The 19574-nt window shown below is 32.4% G+C and overlaps 4 protein-coding genes across 6 annotated transcripts; all 4 read right to left on the bottom strand.

Moving 5' to 3' along the window:
• Positions 1–124: 124 nt before the first annotated feature.
• On the bottom strand, positions 125–2270 carry LOC128388967 (uncharacterized). The gene is made up of 7 exons (XM_053348447.1): positions 2126–2270; positions 1988–2059; positions 1854–1922; positions 1696–1790; positions 1344–1629; positions 804–1033; positions 125–754 (listed from the first exon to the last, which is right to left on the bottom strand). Exons 1-7 carry the CDS (start codon positions 2211–2213, stop codon positions 377–379), a joined length of 1218 nt encoding a protein of 405 aa, XP_053204422.1. The 5' UTR covers positions 2214–2270; the 3' UTR covers positions 125–376.
• Positions 2271–3707: 1437 nt separating this feature from the next.
• On the bottom strand, positions 3708–5361 carry LOC128389079 (uncharacterized). The gene is made up of 5 exons (XM_053348589.1): positions 5046–5361; positions 4911–4979; positions 4754–4851; positions 4398–4692; positions 3708–4075 (listed from the first exon to the last, which is right to left on the bottom strand). Exons 1-5 carry the CDS (start codon positions 5131–5133, stop codon positions 3708–3710), a joined length of 918 nt encoding a protein of 305 aa, XP_053204564.1. The 5' UTR covers positions 5134–5361.
• A 104-nt stretch (positions 5362–5465) lies between these two features.
• On the bottom strand, positions 5466–7136 carry LOC128388959 (uncharacterized). 2 transcript variants are annotated; one of them, XM_053348434.1, is made up of 6 exons: positions 6996–7136; positions 6837–6929; positions 6674–6774; positions 6322–6607; positions 6037–6245; positions 5466–5975 (listed from the first exon to the last, which is right to left on the bottom strand). In XM_053348434.1, the coding sequence occupies exons 1-6, from the start codon at positions 7081–7083 to the stop codon at positions 5595–5597; spliced, it is 1158 nt and encodes a 385-aa protein (XP_053204409.1). In that variant the 5' UTR covers positions 7084–7136; the 3' UTR covers positions 5466–5594. The 2 variants fall into 2 exon arrangements, with proteins under 2 accessions (XP_053204409.1, XP_053204410.1); XM_053348435.1 differs by having other exon boundaries at positions 6840–6929.
• A 263-nt stretch (positions 7137–7399) lies between these two features.
• On the bottom strand, positions 7400–9050 carry LOC128388958 (uncharacterized). Of its 2 annotated transcripts, XM_053348433.1 has the most exons (6): positions 8940–9050; positions 8825–8893; positions 8652–8755; positions 8278–8578; positions 8022–8221; positions 7400–7958 (listed from the first exon to the last, which is right to left on the bottom strand). In XM_053348433.1, the coding sequence occupies exons 1-6, from the start codon at positions 9025–9027 to the stop codon at positions 7581–7583; spliced, it is 1140 nt and encodes a 379-aa protein (XP_053204408.1). In that variant the 5' UTR covers positions 9028–9050; the 3' UTR covers positions 7400–7580. The 2 variants fall into 2 exon arrangements, with proteins under 2 accessions (XP_053204408.1, XP_053204407.1); XM_053348432.1 differs by having other exon boundaries at positions 7400–8221.
• Positions 9051–19574: the final 10524 nt, after the last annotated feature.

Here is a 19574-nt window from a genome sequence, read left to right as displayed (position 1 = left end):
ACGATAAAAAATTAACTTTCAACTTTCACCTCGAAACATGATAGATGCACAATCGTATATTTTATTAATAAACTCAATATCAATTGGTAAGAAAAAGAATGACGAAAATATTGTGATATGATTAACCAATTTATTTTAATTACCATATGGATACTTAACAAAACTTATACAGTAGTGGTCTCACTTAGAGCAAATTTCAGCGCCTTCTACATAACCACAAAGGTTAATTTCTTATAAAAAAAAAAGGTGAACTAAACTTTTACCTTTTCCAAGCCTAATTACACTAATCTGCTAGGGGTAGACTATGAATTCGTTGTTGCTCTAAGTGAAATCACTACTGTAGTGAATAATCAACCTTGTGATTTAGTTAACATTTTTATTCATCAATGAGATCTGGAAGATAGTCGCTTGTTTTGTAATAGAAACAATGTTTCATGAAATCGAATCCACGGCAAATTGGTTCGCGAGTCTCCGCCAATTTAGGCCATTCGGTGGGTTCATTTATGCGACTGTAATATAGTTCAATTGGTCGATTCTCTTTGACACAATATTTGGACAGAAAATCAGCCGATCTGAATGTATTAGATACCCGTAAATCCAATATTTTCAACTTTGGTAATAATTTTATCAATTCATCTAAATGAAATTTACTAACATTAAGCTCAGCAATATATCTGATTGCTAGATGTTGCAAATTAGGAAATTTAGACACCAGTTTTTTAAGTAGTGGCCACGAAAAACTACCGAACTGAAACTAAAGAAAACAATTAATGATAATCTTATAAACTCGATGATTGACTTACATCTAAGATAACCAAATCTCTTAAATTGTAATTCTTTATCGATTCATCTATATAAACATCATTTGCCCGACAATGGAAGAAAGCGCTTTCCAAAGAGGGACAAAAATCCATGAAATGAAATCCGGTGAATTTTCCAACCAAATCGCTTGTAATAAGTTCAAGAATCTTTAAACAAGACAAATCCGGTCCATTGTAAAAAACACCGTTAGATCCTAACCCTTTTCCTGACCCTAAAAGATATTAATCATATGAAATACAGTCAAGTACCTGAAATTGTCCACTTTTTGTACGGGTTTTTCGTAGAGCGGGCGATTTGAAAGGGGTGAAAATTAATCAATAATTTTGATCAAAAAAATATTTTACTTGAACTAATCCTCTAAACAATCAGAAATTGTCGTGAAAATGATAATTATTGATAATTAATTCAATGGGGGTTAGTTCCAATTAGAAAGATGGAGCTACGATCGGTGGACAGTTTTGGGTACGGACAATTTCAGGTACTTGACTGTAATCGGAAGATTAATTGAATTTGAATCTCACCTTTATAGAGTCGCAAGTTGAGTCGCTTCAAGTTTGGAAAATATCCAATGAATGAAGGAAGATCTTTCATATGAAAATCGTAGCAGCGAACTTGTTTTAACTGATCAGGTCGAAAAACTTTTTTATAATCGAAATTAAATTCTGCAGCGCACATTTCGATATTTTCCAAGTAACCATCTTTATGTAAGTGATCCATACCGATTAATCCCTTTATTTGTGGATTATTTTTGACAATTTCTAGTAAATTGTAAGATTCATAAGGACGCAAGGACGCAGTGTTTATAATCTAATGTCAAATTAAAAAACGATTAAAAAGCAACATATTTTTGATTCGAAACAATTCATTAATTACCTTAATATTCGGAAACAATTCGAATAAATTATAATCATTCCAATTCGTATTAGGATTAATCCACAAACTGTTCGCATTTATATAATCAACTTCATCTTCGATTGCAAAAATTGGAAACAAGTATTAATAATGAACCGATCAATGAGAAAGCAACTTACCATACGTAATCATATACGCATCCTCGGGTATCGACGACCTGTACCTACCATATTCAAATTCACTTTTTTCTAAAAAAGTTGAATAAAAGTTGAATTAATAAAATAATAAACAGATCAATACGAAATTAACTTACTACCAGACATCATTTGAAGATATTTTACTTGATTAAATCTGAGCGTAATTAAATCGGACCATCTCGAACAAACTTTAGAATCAAGGAAAAGTAAATAAGAATTGAAATTTCATCATCTAAACTTAATCTTAATCTTACCTTTGGACAATTGAATCAACTCTTCGAATCCATTGAAATGGTCCAAAATCATATAGAGACACTCGTTGGGTAGTTTGTTAATTGACATAATTCATTTGAAAATTTCAATTTAAAGAGATGAACAAAAATTTTAAATTTAATCGGTTCCTTCTAAAAATCAGCTGATAGTTTCTTGTACTTTATGCCTCCGTTGACAGGAAAGGGTAACTTCAACGGCGCTCATCTTGATTGTGATTATTGTTGATTTTAAAGATTTCAATTGAAGATTGGTTGAGGAATATTCCGAATTGAGAATATAAATCTGTTTGATATTAATAATTTCGAGTTATTATCTTTGTTAGTTAATGTAGAAAGAATGAATAGAAGTGGACATCGAAGCTCGATGCGCTCTCATATGAAAACCGGTCATCTCTTAATTATCGATTCGTGATCTTTGGTTAAGCATAAACTTCTTTCAAAACGATAAATTATTAATTTCGAATTGGATTTATATTCCAATTCGAAATGTTCAGCTTATCAGAACCAGTTCAGGATTTTTGTCTTACTTTTCCTTATACTTGAAACATTTCCCCTGTTCTCTCTCGCTCTCTCGTCTTCATCTTCATCCTCCTCCTACTTTTTCATCTTCTTCTTTCTCATACAATTGAAACTCTCAATTTTTCAATTTCAATTGTTATTATGTTGGATTAATTAACTTTCAGCTTAATTAGAAATTTGTTTATCTTCATCGAGCAAATCTGGGAGTAATTTCAGGTTTTGTGAAAACAATGTTTTATGAAATCGAAACCGTAGTTAATTAATTACTGAGTAGTGTCCAATTTAGACCATTAATTTGGTTCCTTTCACAAACTTTCTTCTAATCCATTGAAATGGTCCAAAATCATATAAAGACACTCGTTTGGTAGATCATTAATTTAAATAATTCACTTGAAATCAATTCATTCTAAAGGTGGGAAGAGTTTCGATTCCTGTAAAGTTCAAGACTCATTCGAAAAGATGATGTTTGAATGATCTTCTATTACGATGGTGAGACTGACACTCATTGTATTCTATTATCATTAATATCCAACAAGAATTATTTATCTTAAGAATGAATTGAAAAGAAGAAAAATGTTAACATTTTTCCCCCATGAATCTATTGAATTTCATGGTAGCATTATTTTCACTTCCTTTCCCCCCTCATCATTTTTAGTGACGTTGTGTTTCAAATGCTCAAATGCGCCAAACAATAATAGTAACTCTATCAGTTCGTATGATGAAATAGAGAAAATAATTTGAGTAATTTGAGATGATTTTAATTGCCAAGTAGATATACATGTAAATATGTATAATGTATTAATATGTAAAAAAGTAAAAAATACAACTCAAGTGGGAATATTACATTGCAGTAAATAATCAACATCATGATTTGGTTGACATTTTGATTGATTAAAGTCAGTCGATTGTTGAAGTGACTGAGTCATCAGCTTGAGTCGATATAGTATGAATACTAATTATTAACGAAAATTTATCCATTTTTGCTTGTAACACTTGGTCTCATCGGCTGAAAAGTTCTCGCAAGATTTCAAGGATTGTGAGATTTTCATTCATCAATCAGAAACGGAAGGGAGGAAAAATTCTTATAAAAACAATGTTTCATGAAATCGAATCCGTAAGCAATTGGTTCTCTGGGTATTCCTAATTTAGGCCATTCAGTTGGTTCCTCTTCACAATCATAATAGATTTCAATGGATCGACGAGATTTGAGACAGAATTCGTTCAAATAATCAGCTGATTGTGAAGTTACTCCTTTTGATCTTCTCAAATCCAACAATTTTATTTCGGGTAAAATTTTCACCAATTCTTTCACATGATTATCGTCAATCTCTTTACTGTATCTAATTGAAAGATGATGTAACTTTGGGAATTTGGACAAAACTCTTCGCATTAATGGCCAGGTAAAAAAAGAGCCTTTGGATAGAAATAATTAGAGAAAAAAATTAATCGAATGCGAATTTTTCATTCAGTGACTTACATTATAGATAACCAAATCTCTTAAATTGAAATTCTTCATCGATTCGTCTACATAAAGATCACTTCCATTATAATAGAAGAATAAACTTTCTAGAAATGGACAAGAATCAATAAGATGAAACCCAAACGAGTCAGGAAACTTTAGTTTTAATTCGAGTATCTTCAAACCAACCAAATTTGGACCATCGTAATTTGTTTGTGTGTCTTTACAAAAAAAAGAAATTAGAACATTTCAAACATTAATTCGATGTGAACGTACCATTACGAAGTGTCAAGCTGATTCGCTTCAAATTCGGAAAGTATTCGATAATTTGAGAAAGTCTTGACAAGCGTATTCGTCTAAAGCGAATCTGTTTCAACTGATCAGGTCGGAAGATTCTTTTGAATTGGAACTGAAAATCTGATGAAACCAATTCGATATTTTCCAAGTTAAATCTTATCGCAAACGGCTCATAAAGTCCAATCAATCCTTTTATTTTTGAACTATTGTTGATCATTTTTGTCAAATTATAAGATCGAAGACTAAGACAGGCAAAAGGCGAAACCTCAATAATCTAACATTAAATTAAAAGATAATTAGTAACATCATTTTAATCTAAAAAATTCATTGATTACCTTTAGATTTGGAAAAAAATTCATCAAATTGTAATCACTTATGGTCGTATCATAGTTAATCCACAAACGGCTCTTATCGATATAATCAACTTGTTCATCTCATAATTAAAAGAATAATAATTAAAATCATAAATCGTTCAACTAGAAATTAACTTACCAGACATCATTTGAAGATATTTTACTTGATTAAATCTCGGCATAATTAAATCGGACCATCTCGAACAAACTTTAGAATCAAGGGAAAGTAAATTAGAATTGAAATTTCATTGTACAAGCTGAATCTGAATCTTACCTTCAGACAATTGAATCAATTCTTCAACCTCACGGACATTTTCTAAGATCTTACTAAGACAGTTATCAGGTAAATCATTTAATGACATAATTAACAATTATAATTCACTTATGATTGATTTGGAAACTTCAAGAAATGTCGATAGCTTATCATTAATTTCAAAATTAATTTCCCACTAAAAGAACAGCTGAAAAACTGCTGAAAAGAAGCGCTTTTTTTTAAAAGTTTCCATGGCGAGTTCACTTTAAATAAATATTATGTAATTGAATAGATTTAATGAGTATTATGAATGTCGCATTTGACTAAAGGACTAAGTAGAACGACTTTCTGATCGTCTGAAGCGAATCTGTTTCAATCTCGATTTATTTTATGTTCCCAAATAATAAAAAGAAACTTCATCAATTGGTGAGAAATGGAACAAGAAAATATTTATATTAATGTTGTGATGTGATTTATTTTAAATACAATGCAGATATTTAACAAGACTTATAGCGAATAATCAACATTGTAATTTAGTTAACATTTTGATACATTCAAGTCAGTTGATTTTTATTCATCAATGAGATTTGGAAGGTAACTGAATTGTTTGTAGAAACAATGTTTCATGAAATCGAATCCATAGCAAATTGGTTCGTAAGTATCCACCAATTTAGGCCATTCGGTAGGTTCGTTTTCACAATTGTAATAAATTACAATTGATCGATTCTCTTTGACACAATATTTGGAAAGAAAAGCTTTTTCAGCTTTTTTATACACCTTTCTACTAAATACTCTCAAGTCCAATATCTTCAACTCAGGTAATAAATTTATCAATTCTCTTAAACTGCTATCATCAAACTTAAAAAAATGTCTGATTGCTAGATGATGTAAATTAGGAAATTTAGACAACAGTTTTTTAAATAGTGGCCACGGATAACTACGAGAAGGAATCTGAAAGAAAAAGAAGTAAAATAAAATCTTATAAACATTCATCGCTAGATGATTGACTTACACTACCGACAACCAAATCTCTTAGATTGTAATTCTTTATCGATTCATTTACATAAAGATCCTTTGCCCAACAAGTGAAGAAAACGCTTTCCAAAGATGGACAAAAATCCATGAAATGAAATCCGGTGAATTGTTCAACAAACTGGCCTACAACAAATTCAAGAATCTTTAACGAAGACAAATTCGGTCCATTGTAAAAAACGCCATTCGCTATTATAAATCGTAAAAAGATATTAATATTTATCATATGTAACAATCTTAAGATTATTTCAAATTTCAATCTCACCTTTATCGGGTTTTATGTGGAGTCGCTTCAAATTCGGAAAATATTCAATAAATGAAGGAACATCATTCATATCAAGAAAGTCGCAGTAAACTTGTTTCAACTGATCAGGTCGAAAAACTTTTTTATAATCGAAATCAAAAACAGCAGCGAACATTTCGATATTTGCAAAGTCATAACTGTTTTCGAAGTCATCCCAAATTACTAATCCCTTTATTTGTGGATTATTTTTGACAATTTCTGGTGAATTGTAAGATGAACTTCCCAATAAGGCCGAAGCATCTATAATCTAACATCGAATTAAAAAACAAATAGAAAGCAACATAATTTTGATTTGATAAAATTCATTAATTACCTTAAGATTTGGAAACAATTGGAATAAATTGTAATCATTCCAATTCGTATACTCATTCATCCACAAACTGTTCGCATCAATATAATCAACTTTCTTTTCGCCTAAAAAAATTGGGAACAAGTATTAATAAAATAATGAAACGATTAATGAGAAATTAACTTACAACCATATTTACATGGTTTTGTAATATATATCATTTGAAGATATTTCACTCGATTAAATCTCGGCGTAATTAAATCGGACCATCTCGAACAAACTTTAGAATCAAGGGAAAGTAAATAAGCATTAGAGTTTCATTATCTAAACGGAATCTTAATCTTACCTTTAGACAATCGAATCAATTCTTTGGCCTCATGGACATTTTCAAAGATCTTCCAAAGACAAATATCAGGTAAATCGTTTAATGACATGGTTATAATTCAATTAGGAATCCTAATTTAGGATTGATTTTTAATTTATTGAAATTCACTACATTAATGATTAATCAGCAAAATTAGTTTCCCTCGTGAAGAACAGCTGATTAACTATTGAGATAAAGCGCTTTTTTCGAATGAATAAAAATCGAATATTGGATTTAATTAGATTAGAGCAGAATCTTTATAACCAATAGATTTAGCTTCATGAAGAATATGATAAATAGAAATATAATATTTCAAATATTAACATGATGAGTTTTCGCAATAATCAATTCGTACAGAAAATATTGAGATTAAAAATGAACTTCGTCTTTCACCTCGAAACATGATAGATGCTCAATCGTATATTTTATTAATCAACTATAATTGTCTAGAGTTTAAACCATCAATTTGTATGCAATTGGAATGATTATTTTGTTGATTGTCTTTGGAAACTTGTTATTACAATTTGTATTTTTCTGATAAATTCGACATCAATTTAATTAGAAATTTTATTTGTCTTCATCAATCAAATCTGGAAGTGAATTCCAAGTTTTATAGAAACAATTTTTCATGAAATCGAATCCGTAGACAATTAATTCGTGAGTAGTGTCCAATTTAGGCCATTCAAGTGGTTCCTTCTCACAATCATAAAAGATTTTAACCGATCGATCGGATTTTTCACAGAATTGAGACAGAAAATGAGCCGGTCTTTGGGTCACTTTCTTACATTTCCTCAAGTCGATCAGTTTTAATTCTGGTAATAGTTTAACCATTAGTTCTACATGACTATCATCAACTTCGTAGCCTCTGATTCCAAGATGATGTAAATTCGGGAATTTTGTGCAGATTTTCCGTAAAAGTTCCAAGGTAAACTCACATGTATAAGGCTGGAGGTAGAAAGAATCAAAACGAGAAAGTGAATCAAATGAGAATTTTTCATTGTCACTTACATGTTCGATAACCAAATCTCTTAGATTGAAATTTTTTATTGAATCGTCAATAATATTAGACTGAAAGTAACCAGAATATATGAATGCGCTTTCTAAACACGGACAGGAATCCATAATACGAAATCCAGTGCCAAGATTACCAGGTGGAATTTCAAGGATCTTTAAAGTGGACAAATTTGGACCATCATATTTTTTTATGTCTATTTAAAACATGAAAGAATTAGAACATTTAAAAATTAAGTTGGTGTTAACATACCGTGATAGAAGGAATTTATGTGAAGTCGTTTCAAATTCGGAAAGTACTCGATACATTGAGAAAATTCAGATAAGAGCAATATTCCTTTGAAGCAAATTTGTTTCAACTGAGCAGGTCGAAAGACTTTTTTGAATTCGAATTTGAAATCTGATGAAATCATTTCGATATTTTCCAAGTTATACTTGTTCTCAACAGGTTCATAAAGTCCAATCAATCCTTTTATTTTTGGATGTTCGTTTATCAATCTTCTAAAAGTATACGATTCAAGAGAAACAAAAAAATGCAACGGAACTTCCACAATCTATATAAAAAATGAATCGATAGAATTAGAAACTAAGTATTTTTCTGGTGGAAAAACGCACTTTATCAATTACCTTCAGATTCGGAAATAAATCACTTAAATTGTGACTTTTCAAAGTTTCTGTAGTGTTTTTCCAAAGTTTGTTATGCTCAATGTAGTCCTGAGCTCTTTTGTATCCTGAAATTAGAAACAATCAAATTAAGAGTCAGTCAGAATCAAGAATCAATCAGGTGGAAGTTTACTTACTATCCATCAATTGAAGATATTTAACTTTGCTTAACTTCAGCGAAACGACCAGGAACCATCTTGGAGAGACTGAAAAATCAATAGAAATTAAATTTAAACTTAATCTCGATCTTACCTTTGGACAATCGGATCAACTCTTCGAATCCATTGAAATGGTCCAAAATCATATAGAGACACTCGTTTGGTAGTTTGTTAATTGACATAATTCACTTGAAATCAATTTAAAGAGACAAGCAAAAATTTTAAATTTACTCGGTTCCCTCTAAAACCAGCTGATAGTTTCTTGTGCTTTATGCCTCCGTTGACAGGAAAGGGTAACTTCAATGGCGCTCATCTTGATTGTGATTATTGTTGATTTTAAAGATTTCAATTGAAGATTGGTTGAGGAATATTCCGAATTGAGAATATAAATCTGTTTGATATTAATAATTTCGAGTTATTATCTTTGTTAGTTAATACAGAAAGAATGAATAGAAGTGGGAAAAATCAACCATAATTAGTCAGTTGATATAAATCATAATCAAGTCTAAATCTATGTTCTAATTGTCATTGTAAGGGGATTAGCTTTGTTTAGATGTAATTAGTTAACAACCCCTCTTATCTCTGATTATATCATTTCTCTCAAGGGATTAACCCACAACAATTAGTATTTAAGGTGCTTGTCGAAGACTCTTCAAAAAGCACACACAGAAGTACTAGCTATTAAAAGCTTACTCATTTAATTTGTGTTTCAACTTTAAATTCATGTTTAATTAATTTCCCCTAATCATCTTAACCCAGTTCCCCTCCTCATTTAACTTCCGACTTTTGTACTTTAACTACTTCCGTTTAACTATTTAGTATTTGATTCAATAAAGTGTTCACACGATACCAGATCTTGAGTTTAAAATTGTAATGTTTGATCCCCGTGATATCTTACAAAATGGTGGAGATGCCTTCGCTATCTAGTGAACTTTAAACAGCTTTATTAATTGGTGGCCACCCCAACATCATTGTCTTTGTTTAAAGCCTATTGTGTTGGTAAAATCAAATCTAATTTTCCATATTAGAGCCGTAGATGCTACAGCTCTAGTGGGGTTAAATTGACTTGACCTTCAAAGTTGAGTTGTTGGGTTGTTGAGATTGAAGATTCTTCATCTCTACAATTTAAATCAGTGCTGATTCAGTCCTGATAAGTACATTTTGGTGTCAGTGTTAAAGAAAAAAGGAACCTGGTGCAAGAAGATTCTTCCTGTTATTCATTTAAATTACCTGTCCTTATTTCCCTGTTAAAATTTCAAAAAGTAAAGAGTAAAAGTAATCACCATAAAACCATTAAGTGAAAGATGGCGGATTCTCAAAAGACTCTTTCGAGAATTGAATTAATAGAAAAGTGTGCCGAATGGGGTATCACTAATCTAAATTGTAAAAGTAACCAAGTGTTATTAAAAGAGTTGGTAGAGGCAATCGCGATCCAAAAACAATTTGAGACGGATGCTGAAGTCGACGATCTAAATAAAATGGATTTAGATACACACTTCCAATATAAGTGGGAAGATGGTATCACATTGAGAAGGTTGGGCTGTGACTACGAAACACTGTCAACTTTACTATCAAGCGGTATTAAAAATATCGATCAATTAATGATGTATACAAAGGAGAATTTGGTGGACTATGGAGTCTCTACACCTCAAGCTCAAATGTTACACAACAAATACAACAAAATGGTGAGCCCACTGGTAATGACCAGAGAATCTCCGGTCAGGTCACCAAGGATCTCACCTGCTGAACAGGCTTCCATTAGAGTTAATAAAAGAAAATGGCCTAATGGTAAGCAAAGCTTTTCTGAATTTATTGATATTCTGGAATATGATCTAAGAATTATGGATTATACGAAAGAAACGTGGATGGACCAAGTGCTTGTTATACTGGAAGGTGATACCAGGAAAACAGCCGAGAAAATTAAAACCGAAAACATTTACATTACATATGATGAATGGAAAAGAGAGTTAATTAAATCAACAATTACGTCGATGGAAATAACTGAATCGTTATTTACCCTTCTACAAAGAAAATATAATGTGTCAGAAAATCCAAAAGAACATTTTGTTAAAATGGAAACTGCCCTGAAAATTGTTATCCCTAATGCTTGTGATAAAACAATTGCTTTAATTATGTCAATGACTTTACCTCAGGAAATTCAAAATGAATTAATCCCTGATCATGATGTTTTGGAAACAGAAAAATTGAAAAGAAATGTGTTAGGTCTTTATCAAAAGTATAAAAGTCCTGCCAAATTACCTGAAAATCAAAATGTGAAAATCTTTAATAAAAAGCCGTATGAGAAAGGTCCGCAGAGTCTGCAGACACCTTTAACCTCAAGTGCAAATAGAGGTGACCTTAAAGGAAAGACAACTTATCAACCTGGATATGAAAAGCCAAGGTGCCCTTGTTGTTATAAGATTGGTCATTCAAAGGATAAATGTTGGAAGTGGATCGCTTTAGGTAAACCCGAAGTAGAATCTACTTCTCAAGGTAACAATAAAAGTGAAAATAAAACAAGTTATGTTAACACAGAAGACCCAATTCAAGAAGGTCAAGCTAGTGTAACAAGGTTAATGATAAACTCACATGCCATTGGTGTTCCTGACAATGTGAGATATCCAATTGTTAATATAAAGGTCAATCAAAACCTAGTGATGAAAGGTTTAATTGATACTGGTGCGTGTACTACTCTAATTAGTCAATCAGTTGCTGCAAAGATTGGTCTCTTAGCTTATCCTGTTGATATAAGATTCCAATCAATTGACTCATCAATGGTCAAAAGTACATATTTTGTCCCAATAAGAGTTTACAAGGACAATCAAGTTACAATCATGGCTTACGTTATCAATGGTTTATCCAATGAGATAATCATTGGTGAGAACATCATCAAATTTACTCAATTAATCATTCGTGCTAAAGGTCCAAAGCAACCTTATGAGTTGACCCAAGGAGATCTAATTACGCCGTATAAATTGGAAATTGAAACGCCTAATCTTCATGAGATTGAGTCGTTATTGAAAAATTGGTACAAGGATAAATACGATATGAATCGATTGTTCCTGGTAACTAATAAAGATCCAAATGAAATTCAAAGAGGAAGCGACGAGGTAAATAGACTAAGAATCAATTTGGTTAATTATCTCACCGAAGCTTACCCAGATCATTACCCTAATTTGGTAAACAAAATTGAAACATTTCAAGAAACAATTGATGATTTTCCTGGAGATGTTAAAGATCTTAATCGTAGACTCTACGATCAGATTAACCCAGAGTTAACGGTAGAGGAAAGAAAACAAATCCATAAAGTGTTAATAGAGGAAAAAGAATCTTTTTCCTCATCCAAATATGATTTAGGATGTGTTCCTGCTTCAGTTACGAAATTCAAGATTGATATCAATGGTAAAGCTATTCCAAAGAGTAAACCATTCAGGTCATCAGAGAAAATGAAAGAAGAAATGAGAAAAATCATTAAAGAGTTTAAAGATAATGATATAATTGAAAACTCCGATGTTGGAGGAGGTGCTCCTGCATTCGTGGTACCAAAGTCAAATGGAACATGGAGGATGGTAACATCCTACATAGAGTTAAATAAATTGGTTGAAAAGCGTCAATATCCAATGCCAAATATTGACGACGCGATCAACAAATTAAAAGGAAATAAATATTTCACAACTTTAGACCTTGCCCAAGGGTATTATCAATTGGAGATACCTGAGGAGGAACGAGATAAAACGAGTTTTGTTACAGAGGATGGCTGCTATCGGTACAAAAGGTTACCAATGGGATTGGCAGACGCTCCTTCTTATTTTCAAGAGGTTATCAACAAAGTTCTTGGTGAATTAAAGTACACATGCTGCTTTGGGTACTTTGATGACATTGTGATTTATGGTAAATCGATCACCGAATTATGTGATCGAATGAAATTGGTAATTGGTGCTTTGAAAAGCTATGGTCTTAAAACAGAGTTGAAAAGCTACAAGCCGGAGTGACTTCGTTTGTTTGTCTTGGTCATTTGGTTTCCGGTAAAACAGTTCAACCAGACCCGAAAAAGATTGAGAGGATTAAGAATCTTAATCCTCCAACTTCTCATTCTCAAGTAAGATCTCATTTAGGTCTTTTTAATTACTTTTCCCGCTTCGTCGAAAATTATTCTTCCATTGCTGCTCCACTTCAAGAGTTAGTGAAGAAACAATACAAAGGAATAAAATTTACACTCGAAGATGAAAGATTGGAATCATGGAAAAAGTTAAAAGATGCGTTAACAAAACGATGTATGTTAACACACTTTTACCCCGAACGAGAAACGAAAATAATAGTGGATGCAAGTGCTGTCGCAATTGGTGGAATTTTAACCCAGAAAGACGAAAATGGCATTTGGAACCCGATATATTTCTTTGGTTGTAAGCTACAGAAATATCAATATGCTTACCGAGTTACAGAAAAAGAGTGTGCTGCTGTTGTTTACGCTTGTAGACGATTTGCTCATTTTCTCCGTCACAAAAAATTTACAGTCGTTACTGACCACCATGCCCTGTGTGAGTTGAAAAAGACTCTATTCAAAGTTACAAGGATAATGAGATGGCAAAATGATCTAAGTGAATTCGACTTCGATGTTGAATATTTAAAAGGTGAAAAACATCCGGCAGATTGTTTCTCAAGGTCTAATGAATGGTCTCATAGACAAAAAGGAGAAATGCCTGATGATCATTATGATCGTTATTTAAATTGTGTGTTCCCTTACAAGGACGATGTTATCATGGAAGATATCGAACTCGTTGAAGAATCTTCAACAATCGAGAAGGAAACCCAGAAGATTCTTCTAGGTTTAGTTCGTGAATTCGATTATCTTGACAGTGAACAAGAAAGATGGTTTTTGAATCAACTTAAAACTCCAGTGATTGGTAAACAATCCGAATTAAAAGAAAAACAGTTAAGTGATTCTCGTTGTAAAATGTTAAAAGACGAATTGGCAAAAGGTCGTCTAACAAAGAAATACGAAATAAGAGATGGAATCTTATTTAGAAAGAACAAAGATAAAAGTTCAAGTTTTTATCTCCCTGACAGTTTAATCGATAAAGTGTTTGAACAGTACCACTCATCAATTGAGGCTGGTCATTTTGGTTTCAAACCAACATTCAACAAAATCAAATTAGATTTTTGGTTTCCTCATATGGAAGAGATAATCAAAGATAGAATCGCTTCCTGTGAACGATGTCAAGAGTACAAAGTAAAAACAACAAAAGTTGGTAAGGCGAAAGCTATGAAAATTCCGAACCAACCATTCGAAAGGATTCAAATGGACATGATCGGCCCATTTCCAACAACAAAAAGTGGAAACCGAGTCGTCATTGTTTGTGTTGATGTGTTAACAAGATATGGTATTGCTAAGCCATTCAAGAAAGGAACAAGTAAAGAAGTTGTTTCAATGTTAGATTGTATTGTGAATCAATTTGGTGCACCCAAAGTGATACAATCAGATAATGGACAAAATTTTACATCAAAAGAAGTTAAAGAATTTGCTGAATTGCATCAAATCAAGTTAATTAATTCAACTGTCTACCACCCTCAGACTAATGGTCTTGTAGAAAGACTAAATGGAATAATTAAAACAAGGATGTCGATCTACAGCGAAGACTCTTCGCAGTGGGACCGAATTTTACAACAAAATGTGTACAGTTATAATACTTCCATCAAATCAAATCTTGGTAAATCACCGTTTCAACTGTTGTTCAATTATGAACCAAGATCATCTTTACACAACGAACTTGAAATTGATCCACTATACAAAGAGGAGGACATTAAAGGAGTTCGAAAAGAAGTGAAAGAAAAATTGGAAGAAAATTCTGAGAAATCAGCTTATGAAAGAAATAAAACAATGAAAGAACCTGATTACATTCGTGGTGATATTGTTAAAGTGAAGCCTATTCCATATACAACTGGTCCGGCAATGAAAAAGAAAAAATTTAGTGGTCGATATATTGTTGTTCAACCGTATGAATCCAGCGCTAAATTAGTTTGTTTATTCAATGGAAAAGTGAAAATTGTTAATTACGATAGGATGAAGAAGATAATTTGTGATCCTCCATCCAATCTAAAACAAATCATGGACAAACATCCAGAAGAAACAAGGAAAACGGAAGAAGAATCTTCTCCCGAATTTCAACAACAAAGTGATGTGCATGTAAAGACAAATGAAATTGTGAATGAATCAGCTCTAAATGAAGAAGAATCTTCTTCGTTAAAAGTGAAACACCGTAAAGAAATGAATGAAAAGAAAAATTCTAGTCAAAGTGAAATAACTGTTTGTGAATCAACTGAAAGTGATGATGATTTTCACGACGCTAAAACGGATGAAGAATCCTCAGTCCATGAAAGCCAAGTGAAAACAAGAAAGAAATCAAACGAATCTTATCAACAATCAAATGTTTTGAATGACAACTCAAATTGTGATAAGTGTTTGGATGAAGAATCTTCATCAACCAAAAATGAAGAAATTCAATGTGAAAACAATGGGAAAGGTAATGATGCAGAATCTTCGTCATTTCCTGAAGCCATTGATAATTATAATGTTACAACTGAAGAAGACGAAAGCGTTGAAATTGCTAAAAAGCAAAGAAAGAAAAGAGAGAAAAGAATTTGGCCTACTCATCAAATGGAGAGAAGGACCAGATCATCTTTAAATCATCAAATTTAATCTATATATTTGGGGTCAGATACTAACTTCTAACGGGTTAGGTTAGGTTAGGTATCTTCAGATTAGCCGGAGAATCTCCGACCATCTAATTAAATAAAAATTTAATTCTTTAAATTAATTCAAATGTAAAAAGAAACAAAAGTTTAAATTTCCCAAATCCAATTCTTAATTAGTTAACTAATTCAAAAATTGAAACAAATCAAATTTTCTGAAAAATAAGCTACCACTAGAGGTCTCTGAAGATAATTAATTGTAATCAAGTGTCGCTATGGTCATTTCCCCCTCATTAGTGATTAACTCGTTCATGACATTAGTCAAATCAAAGTTAAATTTAATTTCAATCAATTTAATTTCAAATTTTATGTGTTCTAAATTGTGTTTAATTAAGTGATTAATTGTCGGAGAATCTCCAACAATTGCTACCCTAAAATTTGAAATAATTTAATCTCAAATCAATTGTTTAAGTTCAATTAGTTTTCTTTTGAGCTTTTGCCCTTGTGTGTCACCAAGATTCATCAGCAAAGAAAAGCCTAGAAACAGAGAATCTCCGTTTCAAGTTCAACAATGGAAACATTGGACAAATTCTGGAGAATTGAAAATTCATCATTAGTTCTTATGGTTAAGGACAAATTGGAGAAAACATTTGGAAAAGAAGATGCAACAATTGAACTTTCTAAATATTTCCCTGGATTGATCTTACACGAAAAGCCTCAAATTCCTGGTGCTAATTTTCTCATCAACATATCGTGTAAATTTTGTAATCATGTGCCCATCAATCCATTTAAGTGCTCAAATTGTCAAGAGTTTTATTGTAACGCTTGTGCTACTCTTCTCTTCATTTTGTACAATAAGCGAAGAGGAAACAATGAACCAAATTACAAAGAAATTGAAAATAAGCGTTTTGTTTGTGTCGTGTGTCCATCAACAGCAAGCCAGAGACTCTCCAGCTTAGGGACCAATGACACCGATCTTTTGAGTAAATTGACTGTCAAATGTAGAAACTACGATTGCCAAGTCCATGGTAAATACTACGATATACTGAAGCATCTTCAGTATTGCAAGAGTGATACATTCAAGATAAACTCAATTCTCAACTATATGTGGACTATTCGTAAAGAAGGATCAGAGAAAGAACAACAAGATTTGGAAGAAGGTCCAAAGACGCCAGAAGAATATCTGAAGTCGTTTGATCTCAGATTGATGATCCAAAGTCCCGAAAGTTTCATTCCAACAGTTCCGTTCAGAGCAGAGAAAAGAAAAAGGAAAAAGAAATGGAGAAAGGCAAAGAATCTTCGCCTAAACCATCAACATCAACTGCACCCGAACAAGAGTATACACCTAAAGTGTTGGATGATTACAATGTTGAACAACCAACAGATTGGACAGCAGAATCTGCCGTCGCAGCAAGAGTTCGTGTAGCTGAGGTAAATTGGGAAGGAATAGATGGAATTTTAAACTCAAATATCATTCCTAAGAAAACTATTCAATTAGAATTGAATCCATTGTTGGAACCAGCTGAGACTCGTCCTAACCCACCAAAACTCACAATACCTGAGATATGGAAAAATCGTGAGTTAACCAAAGAGGAAAAATTGAAGAAAATCAAGAGACGATTCAAAGAGAAGAAAGAGAAAGAGTTAGGAAAAGAAAGACGCCAAGATATAAACAGAAGAAAGAAAATCAAAGAATTTCTAGAAGCAAATTCAAATAAGAACAAGGTGTTCAGTGTTTCCGAGAATATTCATGGTCGAAGAATCTTCAACGCTTGGAAAACCCTGAATGATGAAGGTATAAAGGTCTGCGCCATTGACATAGAAACCTGTAAAGTGATGACTCGATCAGGAGAAAAAGCTATGCCAATTTGGATAGGAGTTGTGGATGCTCGTGGTAACATTAAATTTAATGAATTGGTACGTTATCCAGTCGACTCTATTGTCAATATGAATACTGAATTCCATGGAGTTACATGGGAAATCGCAAAAGGAGCAGACGCTTTTGGAATTGTTAGAAAACGGCTCATCCCAATATTAGCCGAATTTGACAGAATAATTGTAGCCGGAGGTGTATTAGATTTCGTTGCAATGGGATTCACCTTGGATGATTGGAATTTTATCCGCCCAAGAGTAAGGGATGTAAACCATTACTACGCCTGCCGAAAAGAACCTTTGATGCTTGGATTAAAATTCATCACCTTCATGATGTTTGGATCAATAATTCAACAAGGAGAACATTCACCCATAGTCGATGCCGGGTTCACATTACTCGCTTATTTGGTCGACTATGAACATTTCGAAGAGACTTATGAAGAAGCTACAAAGCCTAAGCTGGCAAAATCCGCTGCCTCATGAACGTTATCCGAAGAATCTTCAGATGGCATTATTACAAAGCCAAGTGATGGACGTTATAAAGAATTGGCCATTCGAATTGAGAAAAGCAGTGAAGAAAGAATATAAATTGGCATCTTCATTCAAACATGAGCTTTTATGCGACACAGAAGGTGTAACATTACGACCTCCATACAGTGAAATTCCTTTGGAAATTTTCAACAAATGGAAACCAAGGCCTCGATCTTTCGCTATCAAACCGAAACAAAGCCAAGGACCTCGTTGACCAAGTGGCATTCAAGGAGTCGAAGAATCTTCAACATCCCTGAACATGATGAATCTTCTCGCTCCATTACCTTTGACACACTGGGACAACGGCAACCCCGGGGCTCTGTAAGGGGATTAGCTTTGTTTAGATGTAATTAGTTAACAACCCCTCTTATCTCTGATTATATCATTTCTCTCAAGGGATTAACCCACAACAATTAGTATTTAAGGTGCTTGTCGAAGACTCTTCAAAAAGCACACACAGAAGTACTAGCTATTAAAAGCTTACTCATTTAATTTGTGTTTCAACTTTAAATTCATGTTTAATTAATTTCCCCTAATCATCTTAACCCAGTTCCCTCCTTTCAGTATTTAACTTCCGACTTTTGTACTTTAACTACTTCCGTTTAACTATTTAGTATTTGATTCAATAAAGTGTTCACACGATACCAGATCTTGAGTTTAAAATTGTAATGTTTGATCCCCGTGATATCTTACAGTCATTACAATTGGTTGTGTTTAATTCATACACATTAAAACAGTATTAAGATACCAATTAAAACCTTTAAACAATCAGCATACAAAAAGTATAATTATCATTATCAATTGTGATTTAATTATTGTTTGGATTTTGCCATTTACAAAGTTGGATATTAAATTGTGTTAATCAATCAATCAACAATTATTGTGCCATTTTAATTGTGATTAAACCTGATCAATTTTTATCATCAAATCAAAAATGAATAAATAAATCTTATCAATTGTTTCCAATCATTTTAATTGGAATAATCAAAGTATTTATGTAGTGAACATTATGATATATAATATTTGTTCTTGCGATTGATTGAAATCAGTCGATTTATTCATCAATGAGATTTGGAAGAGAACTGAATTGTTTGTAGAAACAATGTTTCATGAAATCGAATCCATAGCAAATTGGTTCGTAAGTATGTACCAATTTAGGCCATTCGGTAGTTTCGTTTCACAATCGTAATAAATTACAATTGATCGATTGCAAAGTTTGGACAGAAAATCAGCTGTTTTAAGCGTCACTTTAATAAATCCTCTCAAGTCCAATATCTCCAATTCAGGAAATAAATTTATCAATTCTCCTAAATTACTATCATCGAGCTTATCAAAATGTCGGATCGCTAGATGATGTAAATTAGGGAATTTAGACAACAGTTTTTTAAATAGTGGCCACGAAAAACTACCAAAAGGCATCTAAAGAAAAAGAAATCAAATGAAATTTTATAAACATTTATCGCTAAATGATTGACTTACATAATCAAGAACCAAATCTCTTAGATTGTAATTCTTTATCGATTCATTTACATGAATATTCTCTGCGCAACAATAGATGAAAGCGCTTTCCAAAGATGGACAAAAATCCATGAAATGAAATACAGTGAATTGTTTAACAAACTGGCCTACGACAAAT

Source organism: Panonychus citri, unplaced genomic scaffold (assembly GCF_014898815.1).
Source record: "Panonychus citri isolate SS breed McGregor unplaced genomic scaffold, ASM1489881v1 Contig00104, whole genome shotgun sequence".
NCBI lineage: Eukaryota > Metazoa > Arthropoda > Arachnida > Trombidiformes > Tetranychidae > Panonychus > Panonychus citri.
This window is presented reverse-complemented; position numbering and strand designations above follow the sequence as displayed.

Bases quoted from the DNA above. Each gene is read 5' to 3' on its own strand.
- LOC128388967 (XM_053348447.1), bottom strand. From the start codon at position 2,213: ATGTCAATTAACAAACTACCCAACGAGTGTCTCTATATGATTTTGGAC. The intron at 1,923-1,987 runs GTAAGTTAATTT...CAACTTTTTTAG, and splicing joins TCTTCAAATGATGTCTGGTA to AAAAAAGTGAATTTGAATAT. The intron at 755-803 runs GTAAGTCAATCA...TGTTTTCTTTAG, and splicing joins GAGATTTGGTTATCTTAGAT to TTTCAGTTCGGTAGTTTTTC.
- LOC128389079 (XM_053348589.1), bottom strand. From the start codon at position 5,133: ATGTCATTAAATGATTTACCTGATAACTGTCTTAGTAAGATCTTAGAA. The intron at 4,852-4,910 runs GTAAGTTAATTT...TTTAATTATGAG, and splicing joins ATATCTTCAAATGATGTCTG to ATGAACAAGTTGATTATATC. The intron at 4,693-4,753 runs GTAATCAATGAA...ATTTAATGTTAG, and splicing joins ATTTTTTTCCAAATCTAAAG to ATTATTGAGGTTTCGCCTTT.
- LOC128388959 (XM_053348434.1), bottom strand. From the start codon at position 7,083: ATGTCATTAAACGATTTACCTGATATTTGTCTTTGGAAGATCTTTGAA. The intron at 6,246-6,321 runs GTGAGATTGAAA...GATTTATAATAG, and splicing joins CCACATAAAACCCGATAAAG to CGAATGGCGTTTTTTACAAT. The intron at 5,976-6,036 runs GTAAGTCAATCA...TTTTTCTTTCAG, and splicing joins GAGATTTGGTTGTCGGTAGT to ATTCCTTCTCGTAGTTATCC.
- LOC128388958 (XM_053348432.1), bottom strand. From the start codon at position 9,027: ATGTCAATTAACAAACTACCAAACGAGTGTCTCTATATGATTTTGGAC. The intron at 8,894-8,939 runs GTAAGATCGAGA...TTGATTTTTCAG, and splicing joins GTTGATCCGATTGTCCAAAG to TCTCTCCAAGATGGTTCCTG. The intron at 8,756-8,824 runs GTAAGTAAACTT...TTCTAATTTCAG, and splicing joins ATATCTTCAATTGATGGATA to GATACAAAAGAGCTCAGGAC.